The sequence below is a fragment of the Thermobia domestica genome, chromosome 7 (genome assembly GCF_964235325.1).
Source record: "Thermobia domestica chromosome 7, izTheDome1.hap1.1, whole genome shotgun sequence".
In the NCBI taxonomy this organism is placed as follows: Eukaryota; Metazoa; Arthropoda; class Insecta; order Zygentoma; family Lepismatidae; genus Thermobia; species Thermobia domestica.
In genome coordinates, this window is record NC_137460.1 from 21,536,243 (window position 1) to 21,562,365 (window position 26,123).

Genomic DNA, 26,123 nt, shown 5'->3' on the forward strand with positions numbered 1-26,123 from the left:
TAGGTTATTTTTCGACATAGTTTCCATACCATTTGAGGCACTTGTAGCATCGTGGGATGAGTTTGAAGATTCCCTTCTGGTAAAAATCCTGTTCTTGCGTGTTAAGCCACGTTGTCACGAAGTGTTTCACCTACTCGTCTGAAGCGAATTACTACCTCCTAGGTGCTCCTGCAAGTGCGGGAGCAGGTGAAAATCGCTTGGGGTGAGGTCCAGGCTGTATAGATGGTGAGCGATGATGTTCCAGCGTGCTCGGTCGGCCATTGTGCTCCTCGTCGGTGACGTTTTCTCTACCAGCCACTATCTTCGGCATGCTGACGAGACATTGCAATGTCTCCGTTAACCTCTACTAGCTTCCGGTGATCTTCAGTTACATGTTTCGCCCACAGAAATGGAATAACTGCGTGGAATTCTTGGCGAGACTAGTTTTCCAAACGAGTCGCCATTTGTGTTAACTAGCGCCGGAGGTGGCGTGTGCCTGAAACTGCACAGTTGCCAACTCCATGCATTAAAATTACCACCCACTCCTCATTTCTCTATAACAGACGAAACTCCAGAAATATTGACCATGTAACCTTAGCTTCTGATCCTCTCTTGTTTAACCACTATAACAGTTATTACTATTAACACGCTCTTCCTACTAGTCTAGTGGCTAGTGCGCGCGCTTGTAGAGCACGTGGTCTCGGATTGGATTGACTGTTTGAGAGCATTGAAATTTCAACCCACTCCGATGGCTTCGTTTCCACCCTGAACTGTAAGTCCACATCTCATAGCCTCGGTGCTGAAAAGGGACACAAAGCCTACTAATATTACCAGTACTACTAGCTAAGCGTATACTGTATTTAAACTAAATGAAAATAATATATTAGTGATTAAATACGGCTACCCTATTTCCCTGCTGAGTTACGTCTTGTATTATCTTTTCATAGTTTACCATAGTTGGTCCTTCAAAATTGCGAACCTGTGAGAACTGAAGATAACATATCTCATTCCCCTGTACCTGATCATACGTGCTGAAGTAATCATTTATTCCATAATACTTACGTACGTCTTCATAATAATGACACGCACACTTCACAGCATACTGCTACTGCAGTTTAACATGCATGGTGCTGGGTTTAATTCTTGGTAGAGAGTGCTTGCTTTAAATATAAAAGTAAGTAGCCTAGTAACTCAGATCCCAGTTTAAGCAGTAATACCCCTCTGATATAGCCTTAGTTTTGGAAAAAAAATGTTAACCCCTTCCCTGTGTAATTTTCTGATAAAATGATTTCTTCTTCTTTGTGTTTTTTCTTCTCTTTTTTCTCCTGTTTTCTTTTTGTTTTTTCTTTGTTTGTGTCATAATATTTCTAAGTAGCTATTGCCTCAGCATAAGTCATTTGAGTATCGTGGCCTGCAGGCCTTTCTTTTCAGAAGAAAGTTGGCTTTCTAATGATACCAAACTCATTTGTACATGATGTACGAAAAAACAGAAATTTGAGATAAATAAGGACATTTCCCTCCAAAAGATTCCTTTTTCAAAATTGAACACCCTCTGGAGCGTTTTTGGCTACAGGTATTCTACTATAATCTGCCTTCAAAAATACTATGATCTATACTTAATTCATGTGCCAAGTTCCGTTATAATATCTAAATTAGTTACGAAAGGAAAAATATTTCTTAATCCTCACCAATACCACCATTCTTCTTCATCTTTTTTAGCACTGAAAATTGTAACGAAATAAAAGTAGTTGTTTTCTAAATAGCAAAACATATGTTTTACCAACGGAAAACACATTATTCCGTTCAACACAGGTAAATTTGTTACAGTTCACTTTTCCCGTAAACTATGACAATATAATTTTCATATGTTCGTATAAACATAAATACGTAGATGCTCTGCATTGAGAATCTTACGGGTTATTTTCACGAGGAAGCATTGTGACCTGCTTACTCTTAATCTGCACCAGCGGGTGAACACTGTTTCCGTTGACAATGTTTACGATTTTGTATTACACATAGTCTTGTTTTGTGTATGCAGATTAAGATAGTATTTAGGCTTGCTTCTCAGGCCATAAACTTCACTTATTACAAGTTAATCAGGGTTCAGAGGACAGTTATGATGTTGATGGACATGTAGAGCAGAAAAATGTTATTAATATACATGATTAAGAACAGAGTAAATAATAATAATATTGCTGGATTAGGCCTATGTAAAATATATGAGTAGATCATTTCTATAGCATTTTTCCTGTATAAAAAGTAGAAATTTAGTCTCAAATAGAACGTACGGACTTTCTAATATAATTATTAAGGTTAGATAATTGGCTTAATAGTGATAGCGATAACTGAGAATCAATGGAGAGTGTTTATTTACATCTCTACCTGCCATAGTTGAGATGTCGGGAAAAGAAAATTTGATAATTCAAATTAAATATAAAATTTATAATTTGCATACATAATATTAATAAAATTGGGTTTCTAAAATTAAAATAGAAATTTAGGAAATGAAATAATACTAAATTTAATAATAAAGTGAATATATATTGAAATATATAATAATGGTAATAATTGTTCCAGCGGGCGCTATTATATCCGATGCAGTGAAAAGAAGGAATACAAGGAATGTAAGTGCTTTACGTAGGGCAGTACCCAGAATTTGGAAAATATCGCCGCAAAAGTGCAATTTGGCCATAAACTTTATAAAAAATTAAAATCAGGACAACCTTTAGATTAATTGAAAAGCTGGGTACTTGCCAATTAAGTGTTAAAACTTTGAATATTAACTTCTACGGGAATTTGTAACTATTAGGGGTAGCCAACTTGTTATTAACTTGTGAATTTGTGTAAAAGTGAACTTTGCTATTAAATATTTAGAAAACTTTTCATAGTGATGGTGAATGTACAAAATAACGCTAAGTTTCTTATCGCATGAGCAGCTAAACTCATCCAGTCTGCACATAATCCTGGGTAGGCTTATGGGGATGGATTAACTTTATCGCTGACAGGTCTATGATAATGCATAAGTGTTCTCTTAACATAGTGATCCATTTTATTATTCTTAAATATGGAATACGTTATTGAATATCAGATATAGTTAACTCAGAAAATTTGTGGATCAAATCATTGTGTTAGTTATATGCGATAATAGTGTTCTGAATGCTGCCAATTATAATAATAATTAAATCTTGACAGGGATAGCAACTATCTCATATGCTACTTTAAGTTCAGTCTAGGTAATAATCTTCATACGTCGTTCACGGGAAATGCCTAGAAGAGTGCGATAATTTTATTTTCTTGGGTACTTTAAATATGTCGATAATATGTATAGGTTAAGTTAGAGTAGGTTAAGGCTTCTATTAGTTAGCAATATATATATACAATTGATTTGAATGTGAAAATGAAATGAAATCTTTGTTTTACGTCCCACGGTTATGCCGGTTAGGCTAAAGGAGACGGTGATGATGAGAGATGAGTGAAATGGTGGAATAAAGAAAGTGGGAGGAAACGGGAGAACCCCGAGAAAACCCACGAGCACGGTGTTTGTCCACCACAAAGTCCACACGGCGCGAGCTGGGATCGAACCAGGGACCCCAAACACCGGAGGTGAACGCTCTACCACTGAGCCAAGGTGAAATAAGCTTATTTTTGTCCATATGTGATATAAATACATAGAGCAAATTATTTAAACCAAAAAACCCTGGTTTAAATAAAAAAAAACGAGTTTAAACAAAAAAAATTTTTTTTTTTCAATAAAAACCATGGTTTTTGCCAACCATGTTGACTAAAACGTTAAATATTGTAGTTTTGCAACTAACTACTTAAATGATTAGAAATATGTTGAACAGCGATAATTTATTGTGATATTTTATATACAGTGAAATACAGAAATAAACTATCCATAGATAGTCGGCATCAGAGAATAACAATAATTGGAATGTAATGATAATTGTTTATTGTCCAAATTATAATCATCATCTTGAAATTAATGGCAATAGTTTTGAATAGTTTTTTTTTTCTTTTCTTCTTCTATTGATGTCTGAGTTTTCTTTTGCTGTTAACAAAAAGAAATAAATATTTTACTAACATTCAAAAAATCACCTTTCATTAGTATAAAGAAAGAATAGAAATGTGAATAAGGTAGTAGTTCATGGGATGACTAGTTACAGATCTACGGATAAGATATTTATGAGACTGCTTATCAGAATGCCATTACCACAAGTTCTTGCATGCACAGGTAAATAATTGTCTATTTTCTCCAAAACTGACAACCATTGCGCATAACAGTAATAGTAGTAATAAATAATATTATTATTTGAAATATAAGAATTTGTAACGATGTAAGTGAATTGGATTGTCTACTAGAATTCATAAGATTTTTTTTTCTTTCTTTGAGAAACAATAATGCTATAAAGTGGCATCTCCAGCCAGGATTCGTAACTATGGAGATGAACCTAATCATTTAATTTCGAAACAAAATAATGGAGTGCTTTAAAGTGGCTACAACAGCCAGGATTTACTTAGTTTTTTATGGTGTAGAGAGCCTGCTATAAATTCAATAAGAAATATTCACAGCGTAATATTTCGCTCAACATAGAAGAGCCTATAGTGCCGGAGGGCGTAATATTACGCCGAATACAGGAAAAGGGTCCACTTCAATCACCACCACTTTTCTTCCACTGCTACTACAATAAGAAGTAGGGCCCTGTCGACAATAATAGTTGATAGTAAGTGACCCAAGGTTCTTTTAATACCAGTGTGCTCCGCCTATGACACGTCGCTCTCTGAATGTTCTATATTCTGTACTAAAAGCTAGAATTCTATATTCTATATTCTGCACTAACCGTATCTGAACCTTTATTTCAGAGTCAAAATGTGAGACTTTGTGTTAATATTTGTATTTTTATTTCAATAATAGCACACACATTCTTTTGAGAGAATCAATACTATTTTCTTTTCTTTTTTTTTTTCAGATCAGAAAACAGAGGAATCAGGAGAACAACAGTATTTTAGGACGTAAGAATAACACGAAAGAGCATTTAAAAGAATTTCAAAAAGTAAGACTTTTTATAATAGTTTAAAGCTTGTTAGTTGTTGAGACTAAACTTGATTTAGTTTTATATGTTTTTTATGGTTGGAAGTTCGTAAACTAAGTTCCGTTTCGATTTTTCTCCGCGGCAGCGCTACGATCGCAGTTCCGCTCATGCGCACTAGTTACTCTGATCCAAGCAGAACGAAATGACGCCATTTTGAGATCACTCTGTGTTGTGTATCGTTCGTGGTGATTTTTATAATGGCAGCGTCGATCAAAAATCCCGCCGCTTGTGAAATTAGGTCTGTCTTGATGTTCAGATCTGGTGATTGTGGAACCCAAGGAAGTGGTGATAGATCTTGGTCATGCTCCTCAAACCATGATTTCACCGTTTTTGCAGGGTGACAGGGGCCAAATCATCTTGGTAGATGCCATCACCATCAAGGAACAATATTTGGGCCATTGGTAGAACCTGGTCCCCCAAAATGGCCTCATACGCCTTAGCATTCATCATTCCATGCAGGGCTATGATGGAACCTGCAAAAAACCACGATATCATTGCCCATACTGTAACAGAACCACCCCTATGCTTTACAGTTGGGAATAGACAGTCTGTATCATAGGCCTGCGACGGTGTTCATACGTAAACACGACCGGTTGTTTGAAACAAGATGAAGGTCGATTCATCGGACCACATTACGTGTTTCCACTGCTCATGAGTCCACGCCTTATGGTCCTTGCACCACTGGATACACCTCTTCGCATTTACTGCTGTAACCAGGGGTTTGGTGATAGCGGCCGTGCCATGAATTTTCATTTTATGAAGTTCCTGTCGCACTGTTTTCGATAAAACCGGGTTTTGTAGGCGGGAATTGGGTTCAGACGTAATTTTCATTGCACAGGTCTTCTTTTTAGCTGATACAATCAGTTTTAATACCCTACGGTCCCTATCTGAAAGCATTGTCTTTTGCCCATTGTTGTGCTTTGCAGACGTCGTTTGCCCATGAATTGTGTATGCCTTCGTAACATTGGACACAGTGCCTTTCGATACCCCTACAATGTTCGCCACTGTTGCCACTGAAGCTCCAACCAGATGGGCACCAACGATCACGCCTCTTTGGAAGTCTGATGTATTCGAGGTGTATTAGTCCAACAATTTTAGGATGTGTCATCCCCTTGAAGATCTTTTTATTTTTTTTATTGCGTACAAATTGCTTGCTAATGAATGATATATAATACATATTACTAGATTAAAACTACATACTGGCGTTGTATGCCAAGGTTCTCTCCCGATGCTATCTTATTCTTGATAATTAATCCGCGTAGGTGACATACTTGAATCACCAAAATTAAGAATATGAAGATAAAACCCATAAATTCGTTTGGAGTTTTTAGAACCTCGCACATCTTCACTTTTGGACTTCTATTCTTGAAAAAAGAATTATAAGTGTGTGTCTTTGGTACTCGCCGTTTCGTGTTCGATTTTCGGTGCAAGAGCACAAGGTATTTAGTTTCACAATCCTTCACTTTCATTAATCATCGTCAACATAAAGGGCATAACCATACCACATTAAGCTAAAATTTCATTTCATTTCATAATAAAGATTGAAAGAAGCTTTGGAATATCCCGAGAAAAATATCCTCAATGTGTCTTGTTCTGTCAAGAAGTGAAACAATATTTAATTCACGAAAATTCATAGTATGCTTTGGAGTTATAATGATTAGCAAATCCTAATACGAGGGGGAGTCCGAAAATGTTTCCCAGGCGACTGTGAACGGAAGTGGGGATGCAAGACCAAAAATAGCATATGCCATTAAAGATCAGACTTACCTTTATTTTTCCACATAAGTACCACGTACATTGAGACATTTGTCACACCGATCTATAAGCTTTAAAAATCCTTCTAGGAAAAATTCAGGGCTCTGCATATGGAAGAAGCGTCAGACAGCTTCTGTGACTCCAAAGCGCCTACCGCTCAGAGTCTTCTTCAAAGCCGGAAACAGATAGAAGTCACTGAGTGCGAGTTCAGGTCTGTATGGCGGATAGGCAAGGCGCTCCCACCCAAGAGTTGCAATATGGTTTTGCTTTGCCGTCACTGAGTGTGGTCCCGCGTTGTCAGCCAACAACAAAACACCAGATGTGACTTCCACGAGGCTGTTTATGGATTTCTGCTTTCGATAAGCCACGTGTTCATTCATAGCGGACAACCGCTCGCACTTCCTCCTTTGATCACGACGTCAAAACCAGGCTCAGACTGAGAGACCAGGATGTCTATCGGTCATGAAAGTCATGAAAAAGTCACGAAATTTAGCTTATGGTCACGATTTTTTTTTTTTTTTATCTATACGAATATAAGTACAGACTGGAAAATTTTATTGTATAAAACGTCAAAATTCACTGCCAAAAATGTCTATTGTCCGCTTTAGACGTTACCAAATCGCAAGCAAAGCACGCTTGTATCGCTTGCATGAAAATTCGGCCTAATTCACATTCAGATTCGCTCTTGAGACTGTTCTTCAACTGGCATCATTGAAGAGACGCATCTAACCAGTTTATTCAACAGTGAGAAGATACCAACCTTTTATCACTCCAAGAAACAGCCTTTGAAAGTAGAGATTAGATAGTGTTGAAGAAAAGGGCCGGATTAAGGGAGGGGCTTAGGGGGCTATAGCCCTGGGCCTCCACTCTGATCAAAATCTCAATTGGCTATCTAAAAAGGATCATGAAGATACAATCATTATCATAAAGTAAAATATGACCAAAAATATAAACTATATTCCCTTAACTTTCCTACTGTACTTTCACAGAAGTGTACATATGTATTAATTGAAGTCAGCAGGGGGCACATATTTTTTTCTAGCTCCGGGCCTCTAGATGTTTGCTGAAGAATATAGGTACTAACTAACTAAAACTAACTAACTCTATGGCCTATGGAACCCGGAGGTTCAATGCCGCGTTCACGAAAGCTCTCCACTGACTTCTATTATTAGCTAACTGCATCCAGTTTCTACTTTGTATTCCAATCTCTGCGAGATCCATCTTAATATTGTCCTCCCATCTGCGCCTAGGTCTTCCTAATGGTCGTTTTCCGATTGGTCTTCCAGTCAAGACTTTGAAAGCGTTTCTACTTTCTTCCATTCTAGCTACATGACCCGCCCACCTAAACCTCCTAGACTTGACGACCCTAACAATGTTGGGTAAACCATATAAATTATGTATTTCCTCCTTATGAAGTTTCCGCCATTCCCCATTCCCGTTCCTAATATAGGTACTGTTATTAGTTTTTGAATGTTACGAAATTTTATGGTTTGGTAAAGAAAAGGTCACGAAAAAGTCATGAAATTTAATTTTTGGAATTTTAGTAGACACCCTGGAGACTCGTCTCCGCTTTGCGCAGGCACTGCGATGGCGCCATCTGGAGAATCCCGGGCGAACGATATCCACTTGTGTCTGGGTATGTTGCGCATGCAACTACTGTCTTGTTTCGCCATTGCTTTTCGTTGTCCTGGGGGAAAATGAGAGGGAAAACTTATTTTCGGCCTTTCCCTCGTACAAGCTTGCTAATTTTCGTGTAAGGAATTTGCCAGTCAGAAAGATAGTGATATAAAAAGTTCGTGCCTTGTTTTCCAAAAATCGTATTTATGAATCAAATTGTTTAATTTTCAGTAATTTGTACTGGCATTTTCCTCCAGCCAATAGCAACGAGTGAACTTCGATTTGATGAGTTTTAGCTTGACTATGAAAAACTGTAAACTTCTAAGAAATTCTTCTTTCGAAATGTTTGTTGAAGTATTGCATCTCTTTTGAGCACCGAGGCTATGCGAATAGTGGACACACAGTTTGAGAAAGAATCCAAACCACTAAGGCGTTGAATGCACTCTCATTGGGAAGCGATCCCAGGACCAAATGTACCATATTCCACTGTGCATGAAAATACAATAGACACTTGTTTTACTTACGCTTGACTTACGTGAAGCTTGCTGTAAGAATTTCGTCAGGTGTTTCGTGCAAGTTTATAACTCCATTTCTACACTTCCTTCGTCCGTTGCCCTGCCGTGTTATTAAGGTTTTGGAAATTCTGAGGAATAGGCAAATCAGTGTCGTAAACAAGTTCGTGCTCGCAACTACTTCAAAAGCATGGATCATTTGAGTATTGTATCTGACTTATTGGAATAATTTAATTTTTTAAATATATAGTATTTCATTTTGTGTATTTATTTCTTTTCAGAAGAAGGAAGAAAAAGTGTGTTCGTCGTCGATAGTGAAGAAGAATGAATCAGGTGGAAGTATTGATGTTAATAGACGTAGTTATAATGAAGTTACTAAGGTAAGCATAAAAAAGTTACCACCCGATGATAATAAGAAATCGTAAGGAAATGTAATACAAAAATATATATGACAATTTAGTATAAAGACAGTATGAAATCCACATATTAAAACAAATAGTACAAATTTGTGCGTTCTCCCCGTCCCCTACGAGTTTTCTAGTCTACTTTAAGTTTTACGTTCCACGCTTATGGTGGCTAGGCTAAAGGAGACGGTGATGATGAGAAATGAAAGAAATGGTGCGATGAAGAAAGTGGGAGAAAACGGGAGAACCCCGAGAATACCCACGCACACGGTTACTAGGAAGAAAAACTCTACACCATCCTAAAGAGCTTGATTAATTATAGTTTAGGTAAACCTCAGGATTTTTCTTGTCAGTCACGATGTTTTAGAATTGAAAATCCAATATATCGTAGAAAAGCTTCTCTCAGTTGAAGTAGACGATGAATCGCTCTAATTTTTAAAGTGGCCATTGACTACGAAACTTTACACAATGTGATACAATTTTAATTGTTGTCCTATTTCTCATAAAACTTCATTTATAATCTTAAATTCTTGTTTGAAATTTTAGTACGTTTAGGTTTGAAAGATTGTTAAAATGTACTGGATCATTTGAGCATTGTATCTTTGAAATAATTGAATCTTTTAAATATATATAGCATTTATACATTTCATTTTGTGTATTTATTTATTTTCAGAAGAAGGAAGAAAAAGTGTGTTTGTCGGCGACAGTGAAGAAGAATGAATCAGATGAAAGTATTGATGTTAGTAGACGTAGTCATGATGAAGTTACTAAGGTAAGCATACAAAAAGTTACTGGCAAATAATAATAATAATAAATCGTAAGAAAGTGTAGTACAAAAATATCTGACAGTTTAGCATAAAGATAACTTGAGATCCATGTATTAAAACCAATAGTACAAGTCTGTGCGTTCTCCTCGTTCCCCTACGCGTTTTCTAGTGAGTAGATTTGGAACAAAGAAAACCGTACTCTGTAAGTTAGAGAATTATGATCTCTCTACGCTGAAGGCACCTACTAAAATTGATTTGTTCGCCTCGGAATTAGTTTAAAAAAAAAAAAAAAAAAAGTTTGAGTGAACAATTAGCTCTTGTAATTCATAATCAGAACGTTCTAGGGGCGAATCCGGCGGCCAGCAATTCTGGTTGAATTTTTTTTCAGGATTTTTCTTAGTCCAACAATCAAATTGTTCCTATATTTACCTGTAATTAAGGTTCTCCTGATTATAAACCGAGAAAGCTGGCATTCAGTGTACAAGAGAATCAGACCCACTTTTTGGTCGTTTTGGGCATATTTCTTTTGAAGAACTCTATCTGAAACTCTTTTCAGAGCTTAAAAGATTTATGTCCAGATATTGTAATGTAACAAAAAAGAAATATTAACTTTTCCATGTATTTACGCGTAATGTACAAACTTAATATATATATTTTTTTTTTCTCCAGAACTTTGCTAATTGTACTTCATTCTTTTGTGATCTGAACGGCCGAATAGAGGTACTTCATTCGAAAATTCTTTCAGATACCCATTGTAAAATGGCTTCTAAACTTTATTTGAAACTTCTTTGAATCTTATATGTAAAAAAGAATGTTTGTTTGTTCGTCATATAAATACACACTATTCACACTTGGCATACTCAAAGTAATTTTATCGATGAGACCGTAAACTACAGAGAACTTTTTGGTTCGCATCCTAACGGAGGAGAAGGGAGAATGTCAAGTGAGAAGAGACGATTTAAAATTTATTTAAATATATATTATCTCACGAATTCCTCATGTTAAGAAGATGAATCTCATGTATGTAAGCCCATGTCTAAAAACAAGTTGATATACATTTGTGAATTACAATTTAGAGGAAAAAAAGCGCTGGAGAAGGGGTAAGATCCTTAGAAGTGATTGGAAAAGGATGACATATAAAAGTAATCGAAAACAACATATTAATATAGCACCCATAGTAGTTGGGGTCAGTGAAATGAATAGTGACACTTCTGATGTCGACTAAGTCCAGGCTCAGCCCCCATCGGCATGCGACATGCAGTATTCTAATATTGTAATACTTCGTGTTTCGTAATTGAAAGATCCCAATTTGTATCACCCGTTATTATAGAATGCTGGTAATTGGGTAAATGTTTTGCAATATCGTCAACGAAGTTTCTGAAGGATGTACGCGGGGGGAGGGGGGAACGATACACACAACGTCTGGTGGCCTACAGTGCTTTTGAGTTTAATATATTCTGAACTGCTATTATATACAACAACTAACAAATAGAGAAGTGTGCCTCTCGACGCAATTAAAGTCAGTCTTGGAGAGAAAAAAGTAAAAATCAAATGAAAGCGTACGTGTTTTACTTGTGCATATTCTACTTTTATGCTTTATTTTTATAATTATATTTTGCTATGTTTTTAAAATTAACTTTATCTGGACTCTTAGAAACTATAATTATGTTCAGGGTAACAAGCACGTGGTCCAGAGTGCTGTTGTTTTTTGTGCTTTTGGATTGTTCTAGTAATAATACTAATAATAATGTTGTTGCTTTCTGCAGTTTAAAAGTATATGTAGAAGTGTGCTAAATACAAAAGACATGAAGAAAGTGTTAGAAAAATTTGATCAGAAGTACCTAGACGCAAGTGAACAATATATTAATTCGGAGGACTTCTTTCGTCTTCTTGCGGCGAAGGGTCAGAGCATTCAGAAAGACGGAAGTAACATTTATGTGTATATAAAAGACGTTATAGACCACTTAAAATTGTGGCAAGTGCCTAAAAGGAAAAAACATGTGAAGTCCCATACTTCGAATGGTCCTGATCTCGTGTCTGTAGAGAAACCTTCATCAAGACTGAATGGTTGTATCACTGATTCTGCTGCTGTGGCGGGGAGTTCAGACGGATGTGAAGGAAGTGCCCAGGCAGAGGAAGATAGTGACAAGCAGAAAGCATCCTCCAAACACATAAGGAAGCTAGAGAAAATGCTGGAGGTAAGAAAACAGTTTTTTTTTCTTTCTTTTTGCTTGTTAATAGTATTTAAATTATTGGAAAACACAATATGTACAATTATCGCAAAGACAAAACTTGTCAAAATCTGTGTTACCATAACAGTTATTACATTTTAGGCTATAGTTTTTAACCTTGGTCATGGAAAGATTTACTTGAAAATGTAAGGTAAAGTAGAAAGAAAATACTACAGATGTTACGGTATATACAGATGTTGAGAAAAGTGCCTTCCATGCTAACAGATAATCTGTAATGTTTTCAATAATACCAACTATATTACTTTTTATATTAGCTTAAATTGTAATTGTACAATAAATGAAGATAAGTTTTGCCTTCATCTCGTACATTTTATTTTAATTTTAGATTGTCTAAAAAAAAAAAATCGAGTGCTTTACTTCCCGTTGTACTCTTTGAGTTTTGGAAGATCTTCATTTATGCTATATTGCAGTTTTTCTTTTTAAATATTTTGAAAGGCAAGAAAAGTTTCATTTGTTGGAGTCACTGACATGGAATAGCTTCTGGAAGTTCTGGAGTGTAATGGTGTTCAAAATCCTCGTCACTGCTTGTTCAATGGTAGAAACGTTGCTAAAAATGCAACCCTTCAGTTATCCTTTTAATTTAGGGAAAACATCTTAATTACAAAGAGACAGGTTGATGAATATAGAAGTATAGTAACACACAAACACTTTTTTGGGCCAAACACTCTGGAATAGTCATTACATTGTGTGCTGAAGCATTGCCATGCAACAAGTTTATTCAGAACGTGTGATTCTTCGCAGCGCGAAGTTTCAGAACTTCCATATAAGTTAAATTATTTGGCCACTGGGTACAAATTCCAGATGAAAAATTTGATTCCTGTCGTAAAAAGCAATCGGAATCCTTGACTCTACCTTGAATTTTCAGTAAAAGTCAGTCAGGACTGTTTTGAATTTTTATTTTGTTCTGCAGGTTGTTTGGAGTTGGAATCGGGAACCTTCGACCCAGCACTTCTTCGCTTAATTTCCGTATCGCTGGAAAACTCATATTTGTTCCTCTTCTGAAATGTTCTGGAGGAAATTTGGCTTCCTTTTAGCACTGGTCATTAGTTCCTGGCAATGATGTACCCTTTTGTTTTTGCTCGTCTCTGAAACGGTGACGAGATAGCCGGCCAAGCTGGACGTGTTTGCTTGTGTTCCCCAAAACCTCACGCAAGATTCATCACTGAAAAATTTCCGTGCCAAAACTAATTTCGCACCAAAAAAAACTCGTTTTTTAATTGCTGTACTGTGAATAAAAAACATAATTATCCACATTGTATTGTGTAGATTTTTAAATTGTTCGCTGATACTCAGAGAAGAACAAAGACAGGTATTTGGAAAACAAAGTTTTAAGAAAAATATTGGGCGCAGAGAAAGATGAACAAACAGTAGAATTTACAAAGATACACAATGCTGAACTTCAGAATAGCCATAATTTACCGAATGGTATCGATAATAAATATAGTATTAGACTTTCGGATAATAGAGTTGAGACGTGTAAAATATACATTGTTCAGGTGGGTAATAAGCGTGGAGTTAATAGAGGCAGTGTAGTCGAGAAGCTTAGGGTAAAAAGACCATGGGTACCTTTGGGAGATGGGTAATAACAGTCCAAAATGGATTGATTTCACACGATAAACTCCAATGAAGACATTTCACATAACTGTAACAATGAATCTTTCAGGTTGTTAAGCCATGTCGATTGTAGATTTTAATTACGCTTTCTCATTCGATGTAGGCACTTGTTTTCGTAGTTACCCTTGTGTACGTGTATGCCTGAAGATGTGATAGTATTGATAGAATAACTTAACGGGTTAAGGGCATAAGTAATTTTTAAAGTTTTCTCTACAATTGTACATCCTTAGTTTTGCTCTAGGATAATTTTGTTATAACCTAGCTATCTATTCTACTGTGAGCGACCTTATTCAAAATCTGCTTAAATGAAAACATTGAAGCAGGTTGCACAAAAGAATATATTTTTACAAGAGATAGAAAGTTAGGTGTAATCTGTTAGCGTGGGCCCCGATTCGATCTTAGGCAAGATAGTTAATGTTTTGAGTTTCGTACCCAAAACCTAAATGAACGTTTTAATTCTTTGTGCTTCGAGAAGAGAACCGAAATACATTTTGACATAAGTATTTGCAGACATCGGTAGCTCAAGATCGTTAAAGCTGCAAACGATAAAATGATAACTCAAAGGACTTATCAACAGCAATTTTATTACAAAACTTATTTCTCTTTTCTTTGTCATTTCGCTTCCACTTGAATATTGGTTTCAGTTCCAGAATCAGAACAGCTTCTTTTCAGAAATCAGTTTCGTTTCTGACTCAAAAATTGGTTCCGAAACCATTTTTTTAATAAAATCTCGTTGAGTTCTGCGCCCGGAATCGTTTTCTCGGTGAACAGAAGCTAGTAGAACTCATTTATGTCGGTTCCATTTACCGTTAAGAACCCTGATCTCGGGAGAACAAAGTTTGTAGTGGACAGCAGAATAAAATAGAGTTTTCTAAGAATTATCCACTTTTTACCTCTAATTCTCAACATCGTTGAATTGAATTTTATCATGTTTCTTTTTCCTTTTAGGGCATAATTGTTTCAAGTTAGAGATTTTCACTCTATCAGAAAATTGTCTGAAACATGTAAGAATAGGTACAGATAATTGTCAAAATAGTGGAAACACTCATATACCCCAGCATATAATTTTTGTGGGTAACATGAAACATATATCTACTGCGATTGTTCTGGGTTAATGCCACTAGTACATCTTCACATTTTCTTGTCTGATACCAGACCATAGGTTTTCTTTTGAAACTTGATAGTATCTGTTCTTGTTCCTTGTTGAATGTCCATGTTTCAGAGCCATAATATGGTGCGACTAATACAAAACTCAATCAGCATCTGGAAGGACGTTTTTCTACAGTCACAGTCGGACGAAAGCCTCATACCCTCAACATTCGTGGTTGGATTGTGATGTGGAAATCTCAGATACGTATGAGATACAGTATGGACACGTCATATCAATTATGGGGGCATTTTAGGTAACCAAGTGCATCCTATCCCCTAACAACGACTTAGTTTTCAAGATGACAACGCGACAACAGAAATAGGCAGATCTGTTCAGGCTTGGTTAGAAGAATAATAGGATGAACAAGAACACTTTTCCTAGACCACTCAGTCCCCCGACTTCAACTTTATTGAGTATCTATATCTATGGGCAGTTTTGGAACAAGAAATGTGGGCAGAATCGTTGATGCAACTGAATGCTGCACTGCGTGAAGAATGATTCATTATTCTCTGTAAACGATCCATGGGGTATATGTCTCAATTCAGCAGCACTTTGTACTTTAGGCTAAAATTAGTCCAACGCCGTGATAATTAGGTTAAGCTGTATTTTGTTATTTAGTTTCCATTATTTTCATAACAACCTGTCTGTAGATAATATGAAACATTTACCTTGAAGGTATAGTTTCGTTGAGAAAAATTGTAGTAAAAATATTAAATTAGTGGCCTTTAAAAAATAGATATATATATTGTTCCAGTAGTTCTAGCATACATTGTAGAATATTCAGGCAGTGATTTGTTTCTTCTTATTATTTCTGTTTAGCTGCTTGATAAAAAAATAAAGAAGCTTGAACAGAAAGAATGTAACTGTTCCGATGAAGAGGACTCGGTCTACCTTCAGGAGGATAGGTAAGCGTATTCCTTTAAGCAAAACTTAATAATAAGTACATTGTAGGATGACCAGGCGTCCTGTTTTTAACAGAATTATTTATTATTTTTTTTTTTTTTTAAAAAAAGTAGTCTTCCCGTGTCTGAAGAAAAATGCGAATGGGTCGCTTTTTTTCTTTCTTTTCCTTTAAGCGTGCGTTTTTGGCTCGTATTTATCGTAGTATATAGTAGTTTATTCTATGGTGTCTTTTCTGCATGTCTTTTTTTTTTTTTTTAAAAAAAAGAACAATCTTGTACAAGAAGTTAAAAAAAAAGACACTCAAGAAACAGTCAATCTCTATTTCTGATTTTTGTTAAATGTTAAAAGGTAACATAAAACTTAAAGTTGAAATAAGGTTAAACAATAATAATAATATAATCTGGTTATTTTGAAAAGCTAGAGACTTTTTCGTCATTGATATGAATAACGACACATTAATGACCACCAATCCACTTGGCATAACAGCCCTTTTTGTGGGCTTGAGCCACTTCAATGCCATCTGTTAGCGACCGACTGAACTACGTCCAGCCTTGCTACAAACACGTGATCAACGTGCTGCATCGTCCTGTCTCTTAACAGCCGGAGCTCCTTCGTGGCTAAGCGGTTAGCGTACGCGCCTTTGGCGTGGGAGACCCGGGTTCGATTCCCGGCGGGAGCTCATGTGGTTCGGATTCCACGTTAATCAGTAGGTCCACGTCTCATATAGCCTCGCTGCTGAACGGGACGTAAAACTCAAAATCAACTCAACTCTCTTAACAGCCGTATCTGGAGCTTTCTAGACTTAGTGGACGCCGGAAATTGAGAAGCACCGGCCGGGAATCGAACCCGAGACCACGCGGACGTGGGTCCAACGCTCTAACCTCTAGACTTACGGTGTCCCTAATAATGACTGCACGTAGGTAAAGTGTCCAATTTACGCCAATTTGCCGAGTCTCGTTTTTATTTATTTATTTTCTAAATTTGGTCATTCTAATTATTATAAACAGCGCAATTTATCAAGATATTGTTAAAGGTATTTTTGGACTAAAGAATGCTGTACATTAGACTTATTGCATACAAATAATACTGGTATTAATATGTGCTGTAGAAGCGAGCTTAATTATTTATTTGTTTATTTTACGAAAGTTATTCTGAAAGATATTTTTAGGGTTAGGAGTAACTTAATCCATTTGTTTCTAACTGACGTAAACCACATGGAATAGGTCAGTGACCGCAACGGACATGTAAGTGATATGATATAAATGTATGTTACCAACCTATTGTGCTTAACAATTTTGCAAAACATGGTGCCATTATAATAATAATAAGATTAATGTATGGTGTGGTTATGTGCTTTATGGTGTGGAGTCATTTCGTTATTAATGACCCATCAATTTTTCTAGTAACATTTCCTACTTTAAATGCATCAGATGCGCATAAAAAATAGTCAGGCTACCTCCGAATTTAAAAGATCTTCATTGCTTCAATAAATAAACAATCTACCTCTCTATCCGATGACGAATTTCCCGATTATTCATGCATAATATGGATCTGCTCTGAGACCTTCTTCAGTACGAGTATTGGTTGTACAAGGTGACAGAAGGGAGTGTACTCATTTTGAAATGAACATTGCAAATAATTAAATACCACACTTTATAACTTTGGTTTGAGTAGATGTGGGAAAGAATACCGTTGGTGTTACGTAGAAAAAATCATATCTGGTATGTGATGTCTACTTCCGTAGTTTTCAAGCCGAGAGATGAGATGACCGACACGCGATCCAATATCTCCAGAATGATTTGCTTCACCTCTCTACGAGTATATGTCCTTAGCTCGTCTAATGAACGGAGTTTTTCGACGTAAACTCGTTCCTTTAAATATTCTCACAGAAAGATATCGTACATCTGAGCTCTGGAGATCGAGAAGGCCAAAGCACATCTCTAAACCTCAAATGACCAGGAAACAATCGCAGTAAAGTATTCATGGAATCGTGATATGGTCTGTAGCCCCATCTTGTTGGAAACACAGATTTTGTTCCAAGTGCAGCATCTATAATTCTGACAGATGAAACGTGTTTATCATGTGCGTGTAACGATTGGAATTCACTGTTATTACATTCTCATCCTGAAAAGATAATAACCGATAACGTTACTCTTAGATATTGCACACCACACTGTCACACGGGGTTAAGCAGAGGTCGTTCATGTAGTTATCTTGGATTTTCCGGTATCCATTGCCTAAAGGTTTGCTGGTTTACGAACCCGTGTATTTTAAAATGCGCCGTATCATTCATGATGAGCGTATCAGGTACATCGTGAAGAAGAATTTTAACCCGTACAGCAAATTCTATTCGTTGGCCATAATCTTTTGGGAGTATTGGATTGGATAGGAGTTTAGCGTCCCTTTCAGCAATGAGGCTGTACCATACGTGGACTTACAGCGTAACATGGTATCCGAACCACAGGAGCTCCCACCGGGAACCGAACCCGCGTCTCCCGCGTGGAAGTTGTGTATGCTAATCGTACAACTATGCGAGTAATTGATGCACACAGACAGTCTTATACGGATGAAATTTAGTCAGTTTTAAAATTAAAAATTCCCCTAACTTATCTCTGTCTCAAACATAATGCTAAGAGTAGCGCCGAACCGAAGTCGAGGACTACGTAAAAATGCTGCTTTCACTCTCTTTACATTCTTTGGCGGTTTCACTGTATGTTCAGCATCTGATGGTGTTTTTTTTTTAGAGTTACGAGACCTGTTGTTCGAAACTGTTTAACCCTGTTGAGATGTTTTTCGTGTGGGAAAGTATCAGGGTTGGCTGGTTTAAACCAGCTGGTTTTTTCAAAAAAACCAACTGGTTTAAACCAAAAAACAAAAAAATGTTCGTAAACGTGTGTGTTTGTAAAATCTTGATGAACACACATTTGTGGGTTATCACGTTTCACTCCCGTATATTATTCGTATTATATTCAGACCTAAATTCCCCATTCATTACTCAAAAAGATTATACTACAAAAGCAACTTTTTTTTTTTTTTTTTTTTTTTTACAAGTTTATAAATGTTTATTTTGTGATTTTTTTGTAGTTGTTATTATTGTTATGTAATTGCAATCGAAGAAAAATTCTAAATATTGTTTCGTTTCAATGTTTACTATTGATAAAATACATAAAAAAGCCGTACTTTTTGTGTGTGTGTGTGGGGGGGGGGGGGGGTAATACAGACCCCACGAGAGGCATTTAGTGAAATAAGTATCTTTGGTATCTTTTTATGTATAAATGAGTCTGAGCACAAGTGAACTCAAATAATTCGTATCTTTATTCACTTTCCTTATTGATATGCAGATTAAGTCTGTGTATTTCTTTAATTTGGACCAATAAAAGTCGTTGTTAACTAACATGAACTAAATTAGTTCTTCTGTACTCCGTCGTACTTTGAAATTGTTCATATGTAATTCTGTGTAATGGTTTCACTTGTGCAACTGTTTATCTTTTTGTCCTTCTGAAGTGACTCTTGACTGTTATATTAAAAAGCATGTAAAGATCAGTACAACGTATTTTTTTTAAATCAGGATTCCTTCATGAGTGAGTCGGCAGACGTGTCAAATTTGTGGCCAATTAGTCCTGGTTCCGAGTTCAAATGGAGGACAATTTCTCTCGGATGTAACTCGAGAAGCGGTTTTTATTCCGCTTTAAGCTTATGTGACCCCTTCCAGCATAAACCGGTTGTTGCATAATAACATCAAGGCGAAACAAACTTATTTCTGTCCATATATGATCCATAAAAACCTGGTTTAAACCACCAAAAAAACCGTTTTTTTAAAAAAATAAAAACCATGGTTTTTCAGGGTGTCTACTGGTCATGAAAGTCATGAAAAAGTCATATATTTTGCTTAGTGGTCATGAAAGCCATGAAAAAGTCCTTTATTTACCCAACTGGTCATGAAAATCTGAAATCTCAGAGTGTATTTTTATACTTCATACTTTTATACCTCATACTGAATGTACTGAAACAGTTGTATCAGGTCAGTAATTGTGAGAATTTCCCCCACCAGTTAGTGCTGGCTAACTGGTACTTTACTGTCTTCCTAGCTGCTCCCCATTTCATCTTCTAGTCTCTGTAATATAGTAACAACTTTTTACTGTCTAACTTTGTGATCTGCTATTTCTTTACTTCTAAGAAATGTAAATTGTGTATTTTTGGGCCTTTAGACTTATGCAAATAATATTATTCGTTTGAGTTTCAGATTTTAAATTTGATTATCTATTTTTTAAAAACGAATTTCTTTTATAATTTGTTTTGTCTTTGGGCAGTTCTCTGAGTGCTTAATTTCAGACAAATTTCTGCTAGATGGATACTCAGAATTAAAACTTCAAATACAGTATAGATTGATTAACTGGTAAGAGCAGGCCCGTATTTTGGTAAGTGCTATTCTGTGCTCGAGCACAAGGCGGCAGAATTTTAGATTCTTTCGTTAAGATTCACAATAAGTGATATTTAAAACTAGCAACCCGCATAGTTCCGATGCACCACTGATGGTAGGGGTTTGTTATTACTAATGGTAAATTTTTATCGCCATGGTCATGAAAATTTGAACAAAAAGGTCATGAAAAGTAATGAAAAAGTCATGAATTTACTTTCTGGTATTCCAGTAGACACCCTGTTTTTGCCAACCCTGGAAAGTACCTTTTGAACGATTAGTTATTACATGCCTTGGTACTACAGGTCGTTTTAAAGATGTAAGATGCCGACCTTAAGGGGCAAGTGTCCACTTATCAGAACATGCAATGGACACTACTTCAAGCATAGAAATAATTTCCAATATTAATACACGTCTTAAATCTGTCACTCCTCAAAATTCGTTTTTTCCCATTTGGTTTATTGGTACATCGTAATATACTTCACACAGCTCTTTCGCTTATGAAACTATAAGTTCGTGTGAAAAGTTGTTGATGGATCCTTTTATATTCGATATTTTAATTTTTGAATATTTGTTAATAACATATATATTCATTAACTACTTTATCTTACCAATATTTCTTTTCCTGGAATAAAACTACCAATATGCTCTAAAAACACAACCTTTCAACGAATGCAGAGCTAGATACAAGGTCCATTCAATAAATGACCGAAAAAGTATAAAAAATACAAAACTTTGACAAAGTTCGCGCTTCTTTTTGAAATAAATAATAAATATATGAAAAAATCAGAAGAAAATTTAGAGAAAAATAATAATAATAATAATGATAATAATGAGAGTAAAAATATAAATTATAAACCTGAGGAAAGTAATACTGAGAGTAATTATAAACCTAATGAAAATGATACCCAAGAAATTCAGGAGAATGGGGTTGAGAATAATAGTGATAATGGCGAGGAAGAGAAGGTTGAGGCTAGCGATTATGATGAAGAAAATGAGATAGATGAAAATTATGAGAGCACAGGAGAGGAAGATAATAAAAGCGATGAGAATGATACAGAAGAAGGTATTTTTTTTTGTGTGTTGTCCTAGAATTATTATCAGATGGGTCTGGCACCACTGCCTCGTGAACTGCATTGCAATATCAGCAATGCACCGTAATACTCAAGTTTTCCTGTATCAACTCTCGCAATATTGTTCTCCGTGATTGTACAAACAAAGCGTCCTGAGCGTGGCAAATCTTTAATGCTTGTTACACCCTGTTTGGACTTATCTGCCCACTCGTACACTTGTGGTCGACTCAAAACAACTTTCATCATATTGCACTGCCGTCCGACGGTGAATTTCGATTCGTTTCAACCCTTCTGCTAACGGAAATCTAATGACAATCCGCTGCTCCACGCTGGTGCAAACAAACAAGGGTGCTGTCATTTTGTTTCACTGATTCCTAGCATCCCATTCGCGAGGCAGCTGTGCCAGGCTTATACGATAATTGTTCTACAACACCACCGAAAAATAACAGAAGCGCAAATAAAAGTTTTTTTTTTTTTCAAATTTCCAGTTATTTATTGAATGGACCTTGCATATGCACTCAGTGCTAACTTAATTATAACACGAAACTTTGGAATGAAGTATGTTTAAATTACTATACTTCCATTGTTGTTAAGATATACAATCACCTCTAATGGAATAGTGAGTTTCGTTTCACATTGTTAATCTACACTAGACTTCCAAACTATGCGATTCAATAGTGGAACAGGGAGAGTAGATTTGTAATTTTCTTTTGTAATAAAGAGATATGGTTAGTGTTATAACTTACTCTTATTGTACTGAACTCATATCAAGAAACTGATTCTCGTAATCTATTACCTTATAAAAAAAAAAAAAAAAAAAAAAAAATGGTGGTCATTGTTGAAATCAGAAATCGTATATTTACAATATTTCTGCGTTGGATGGAGGGACAAAGCTTTAGATGAAACATATTCTTGGAACGCTGAAGAAGCCATTTCTTGCTATCTCTTACCGGTTTTGCTCTATGAGACTCAATATTGAAACCGGGAGCTCCTTTGTGGCTAAGCGGTTAGCGTACATGCCTGTGGCTGGGAGACCTGGGTTCGATTCCCGGCGGGAGCTCATGTGGTTCGGGTTCCACGTTAATCAGTAGATCCACGTCTCATATAGCCTCTCTGCTGAACGGGACGTTAAACTCGAAATAGTAGTATGTTTCTACCACTTCCGGTTTTAGTAGAGAGGTCCAGATGATGGTATTTTCTTGAAACAATGAATCGATTCAAAAAAAAAAAAAAAAAAACCTCGCTCTCTATTATAGTATTGTTCAATAGCGATCTATATTGAAACTGGAAATGAATAATTTCTGGTATTTACGGTTTGACTAGAAGGTTGACGAAGTACATAAAACCTATTCTTAAGACACTGTATTGGTTCCAAAAGAAAACATTGTTGTTATCTATTACCATTTTAGTTCTGTGGCGATCAGCGTAGAAACCGAAAACGATTTATTTCTACCACTTTCAATTTGAATAAAGGGCTAAGGGAGAAGATGGAAGCTACTCCTATTATAGGAACGTTGGATGAATTCCAAAAATGCATTTGTCGTTTTTTTATTTTTTTTTATCTGTATGCTGTATAGAGATCAATATTGAAACCGGAAGAAGTAAATTTTTACCACTTCCGGTTTTACTAGGAAGATACGAGTAAAAATTGTATCTTTCCTTGAAATGCTGAATCGATTCCGCTTGGCACTATCTGCGACCGTTTTTGTACTATAGAGATAAACGTTTGTCACCGGAAGTTATTAATTTTTTACCACTTCCAGTTTGAAAATAAAATGAAATCTTTGTTTTACGTCTCACGGTTATGCCGGTTAGGCTAAAAGAGACGTTGATGATTAGAAATGAATGAAATGGTGGAATGAAGAAAGTGGGAGTAAACGGGAGAACCCCGAGAAAACCCAAGAGCACGGTGTTTGTGCACCATAAAGTCCACACGGCGCGAGCTGAGATCGAACCAGGGACGCCAAGCACCGGAGGTGAACGCTCTACCACTAAGCCCATTTTCAGTTTGAGAAGAGGGTTATCGGAGTAGATAGAACCTATTGTTGGAACGTTGAATCGATTCTAAAAATCCGCTTCTCGACATCTCGTACCATTTTTGCGTTGATACCTGTTGACAGAGACGGACAGAACCGTCTATAAGACTTCTGATACTTATGCATAGCATAGTTTGGAAGTTTAAAACGAGAACTATAAGTCTGATAAATACGCTTATTACCGACAGTAGCGACACCATGTGGGACAGCTATAAATTTGTTGCTTCTACTGGAATCGACGGTGACATAATTACTCTTTCCCCGTTTAGAATATAGATAACGAGGGTGATTGCTGGTACTATTACAATCGAAATAGCAATTTCTTAAATTTCAAGACTAAATGGGAAAGCTGTACGATTTTACAAATATATATATATATATATATATATATATATATATATATATATATATCTCATGCGTTGTGTTTCCAAAGCCATCCTCAGTGAGATTTTCTTTATTCACACCAGGCAAATATCGTGATGGTACCTTACATAATCGTGATAGACTGCTTCCGTCTTCCCCAATTCTCCGGGTAGTGTGATCGCTGAGGGTCGTCATCTCTTATACGTGACAGGCTAACATGGTTCTATATGCCCAAAGCCCAGAAATGTAATTCCTAATCCTAATGCAAGATAGAAAAACAACTTTGATAAAGAGAAAGATTCTAATTTGAATGTCAGTGTTAACACGAAAGAAAGGGGGGGGGGCTGCTTAGTAACGTATTTTAAATTTAGAATTAACGATCAAGGAATTATAATTTAACAGTGAAATGTTTCAAAATCTTTTGAACAAAAAGTTATATTGTGTAAATTTATTTGGAATTTCGATTCCACAATGAAAATTAAAACATTCGCTATGATTAAGTCAAATACCAAAAATTTATACTACACTTCTAGCAAAACAGACGGGCAAACCATGATACCATTGTCAAGTAAAATAAACAAAACACAACTCATCTTGTGCTTCTGTGTGTTTAAAATGTGCAACACAATAATCGATTTCTTGTATTAATTATGGACGTCCGGTGACTTTTTTTTAAAGGAAAATATATACATGTAACTTATAACTTAAAAAAGTTTTTTTTTTTTATTTCTACTCGTAAACGTGTTCTTCAAGAATACTAAGGATAATACGTGACATTATGTTATCATTTTGTAGTTGAGCCGGGTTCAAATCCTGCGTCCACCATTCTAAGTTTTTTTCGTTCTTTTTAGTTTAGCGACTCACAATAATGGACCGGGTTAAGGAAAACTATGATAATGAATAAAATAGTGGGAGGAAACGGGAGAACTCCAATAAAACTCACGCACATAGTGTTTGTTCCCCAGAAAGCCTACGTAGCGCGAGCTGAAATCGAACCAAGGATCTTAAGCATCAGAACTGAGCACTTTGCCGCTGAGCCATCGCTGCCCCATTCTGAGTAGTTTCGTGCGCGCCTTTGGCGTGAGAGACTCGGGTTCGATTCCACGGGAGCTCATATGGTTCGGATTCCACGTTAATCAGTGGGTCCCATCTCATATAACCTCGCTGGTGAAAGGGATGTTAAACTCAAACTCAGCAACTCTAATTGAGGTTTTTGTTCTTACTAGGTGAATACTGTTGTAGTTTTGTAAGTATTGATAGGTCCTGAGCAATGTTTTTTAGCTCGGATAAGCCAGGTTGTTCAGCTGATCCTTGGTTGGACCCTAAGCCATATGATTTTGTGATAAATACAGTTCGTGAATGTAGGTTTTTTTTTGGGGGGGGGGGATCTTCGTTCCTTCTATTCAAATAGTTCCACCAATTCTTTATTCATTCACTGAGGTTTAGTCTCTATGAGTCAATAGGTCATAACTAAGAGATGTTAAATTCAAAATTATATTTGGGGGCCGCGGTGGTTCAGTGGTAGAGCGTTCACCTCTGCTGCACGGGGCCCTTGGTTCGATCCCATCTCGCCACTCGGTCGAAAAAGTGTAAAACGCTTTTTCAAGCCAGCTACCTTAAATGAGGTTTTTCCTGGGTTTTCCTCATTCACACCAGGCAAATGCCGGGGTGGTACCTAACTTATAGGTCCCAGGCCGCTTCTTTCCTTCCCTTTCCCCGGATTGTGTGCTCGCCGAGGGACGTCATCCCTCAAAAACGTGAACGGCTAAATGGCCTTAGATGCCGAAAGCCCAGAAATTTGAAATCCTATACTATCCTATCGATCCCATCTCGCGCCAAGTGAGCTTTGTGGTAGGCAAACACCGTGTGCGTGGGTTTTCCCATTTCTATATTTCACCATTTCATCCATTCTTATCATCACCGTCTCGGCATAATCGTAGGATGTAAAACTTACATTTCAAAATTATGTTTTTTGTTTCTTTTTGAGACGATAACCTTCTGGATTCCTTAAGGAATAGAGAATTTAAAAGCAATAAAAAGACGTTTAAAAAACATGAGAGTTATAATAATAATAATAGTTGAGTAAGTTTAGGATTAGATGAAGTAAAAATTTTTTATTACAGCTCAGAGTAAGTGTCTCATCGTGATGAGTGTTGGTAATGTTTATGTTTTCTGTGCTGACAGTCTC

General features: G+C 36.4%; 1 protein-coding gene across 5 annotated transcripts in view; it reads left to right on the forward strand.

Annotated features, from left to right (window-relative positions):
* Daxx (Daxx-like protein) overlaps positions 1-26,123 on the forward strand; it is a 63,165-nt gene that overhangs the window by 7,216 nt on the left and 29,826 nt on the right. For 4 of the 5 annotated variants that reach the window (XM_081764194.1, XM_081764191.1, XM_081764190.1 and 1 more), the window contains exons 3-7: positions 4,950-5,033; positions 9,238-9,336; positions 10,034-10,132; positions 11,894-12,325; positions 15,963-16,048. In XM_081764194.1, coding sequence (XP_081620320.1) covers positions 4,950-5,033; positions 9,238-9,336; positions 10,034-10,132; positions 11,894-12,325; positions 15,963-16,048 — 800 coding nt within the window. The remainder of the gene's footprint in view (positions 1-4,949; positions 5,034-9,237; positions 9,337-10,033; positions 10,133-11,893; positions 12,326-15,962; positions 16,049-26,123) is intronic. The other variant, XM_081764193.1, reaches the window with a different exon arrangement.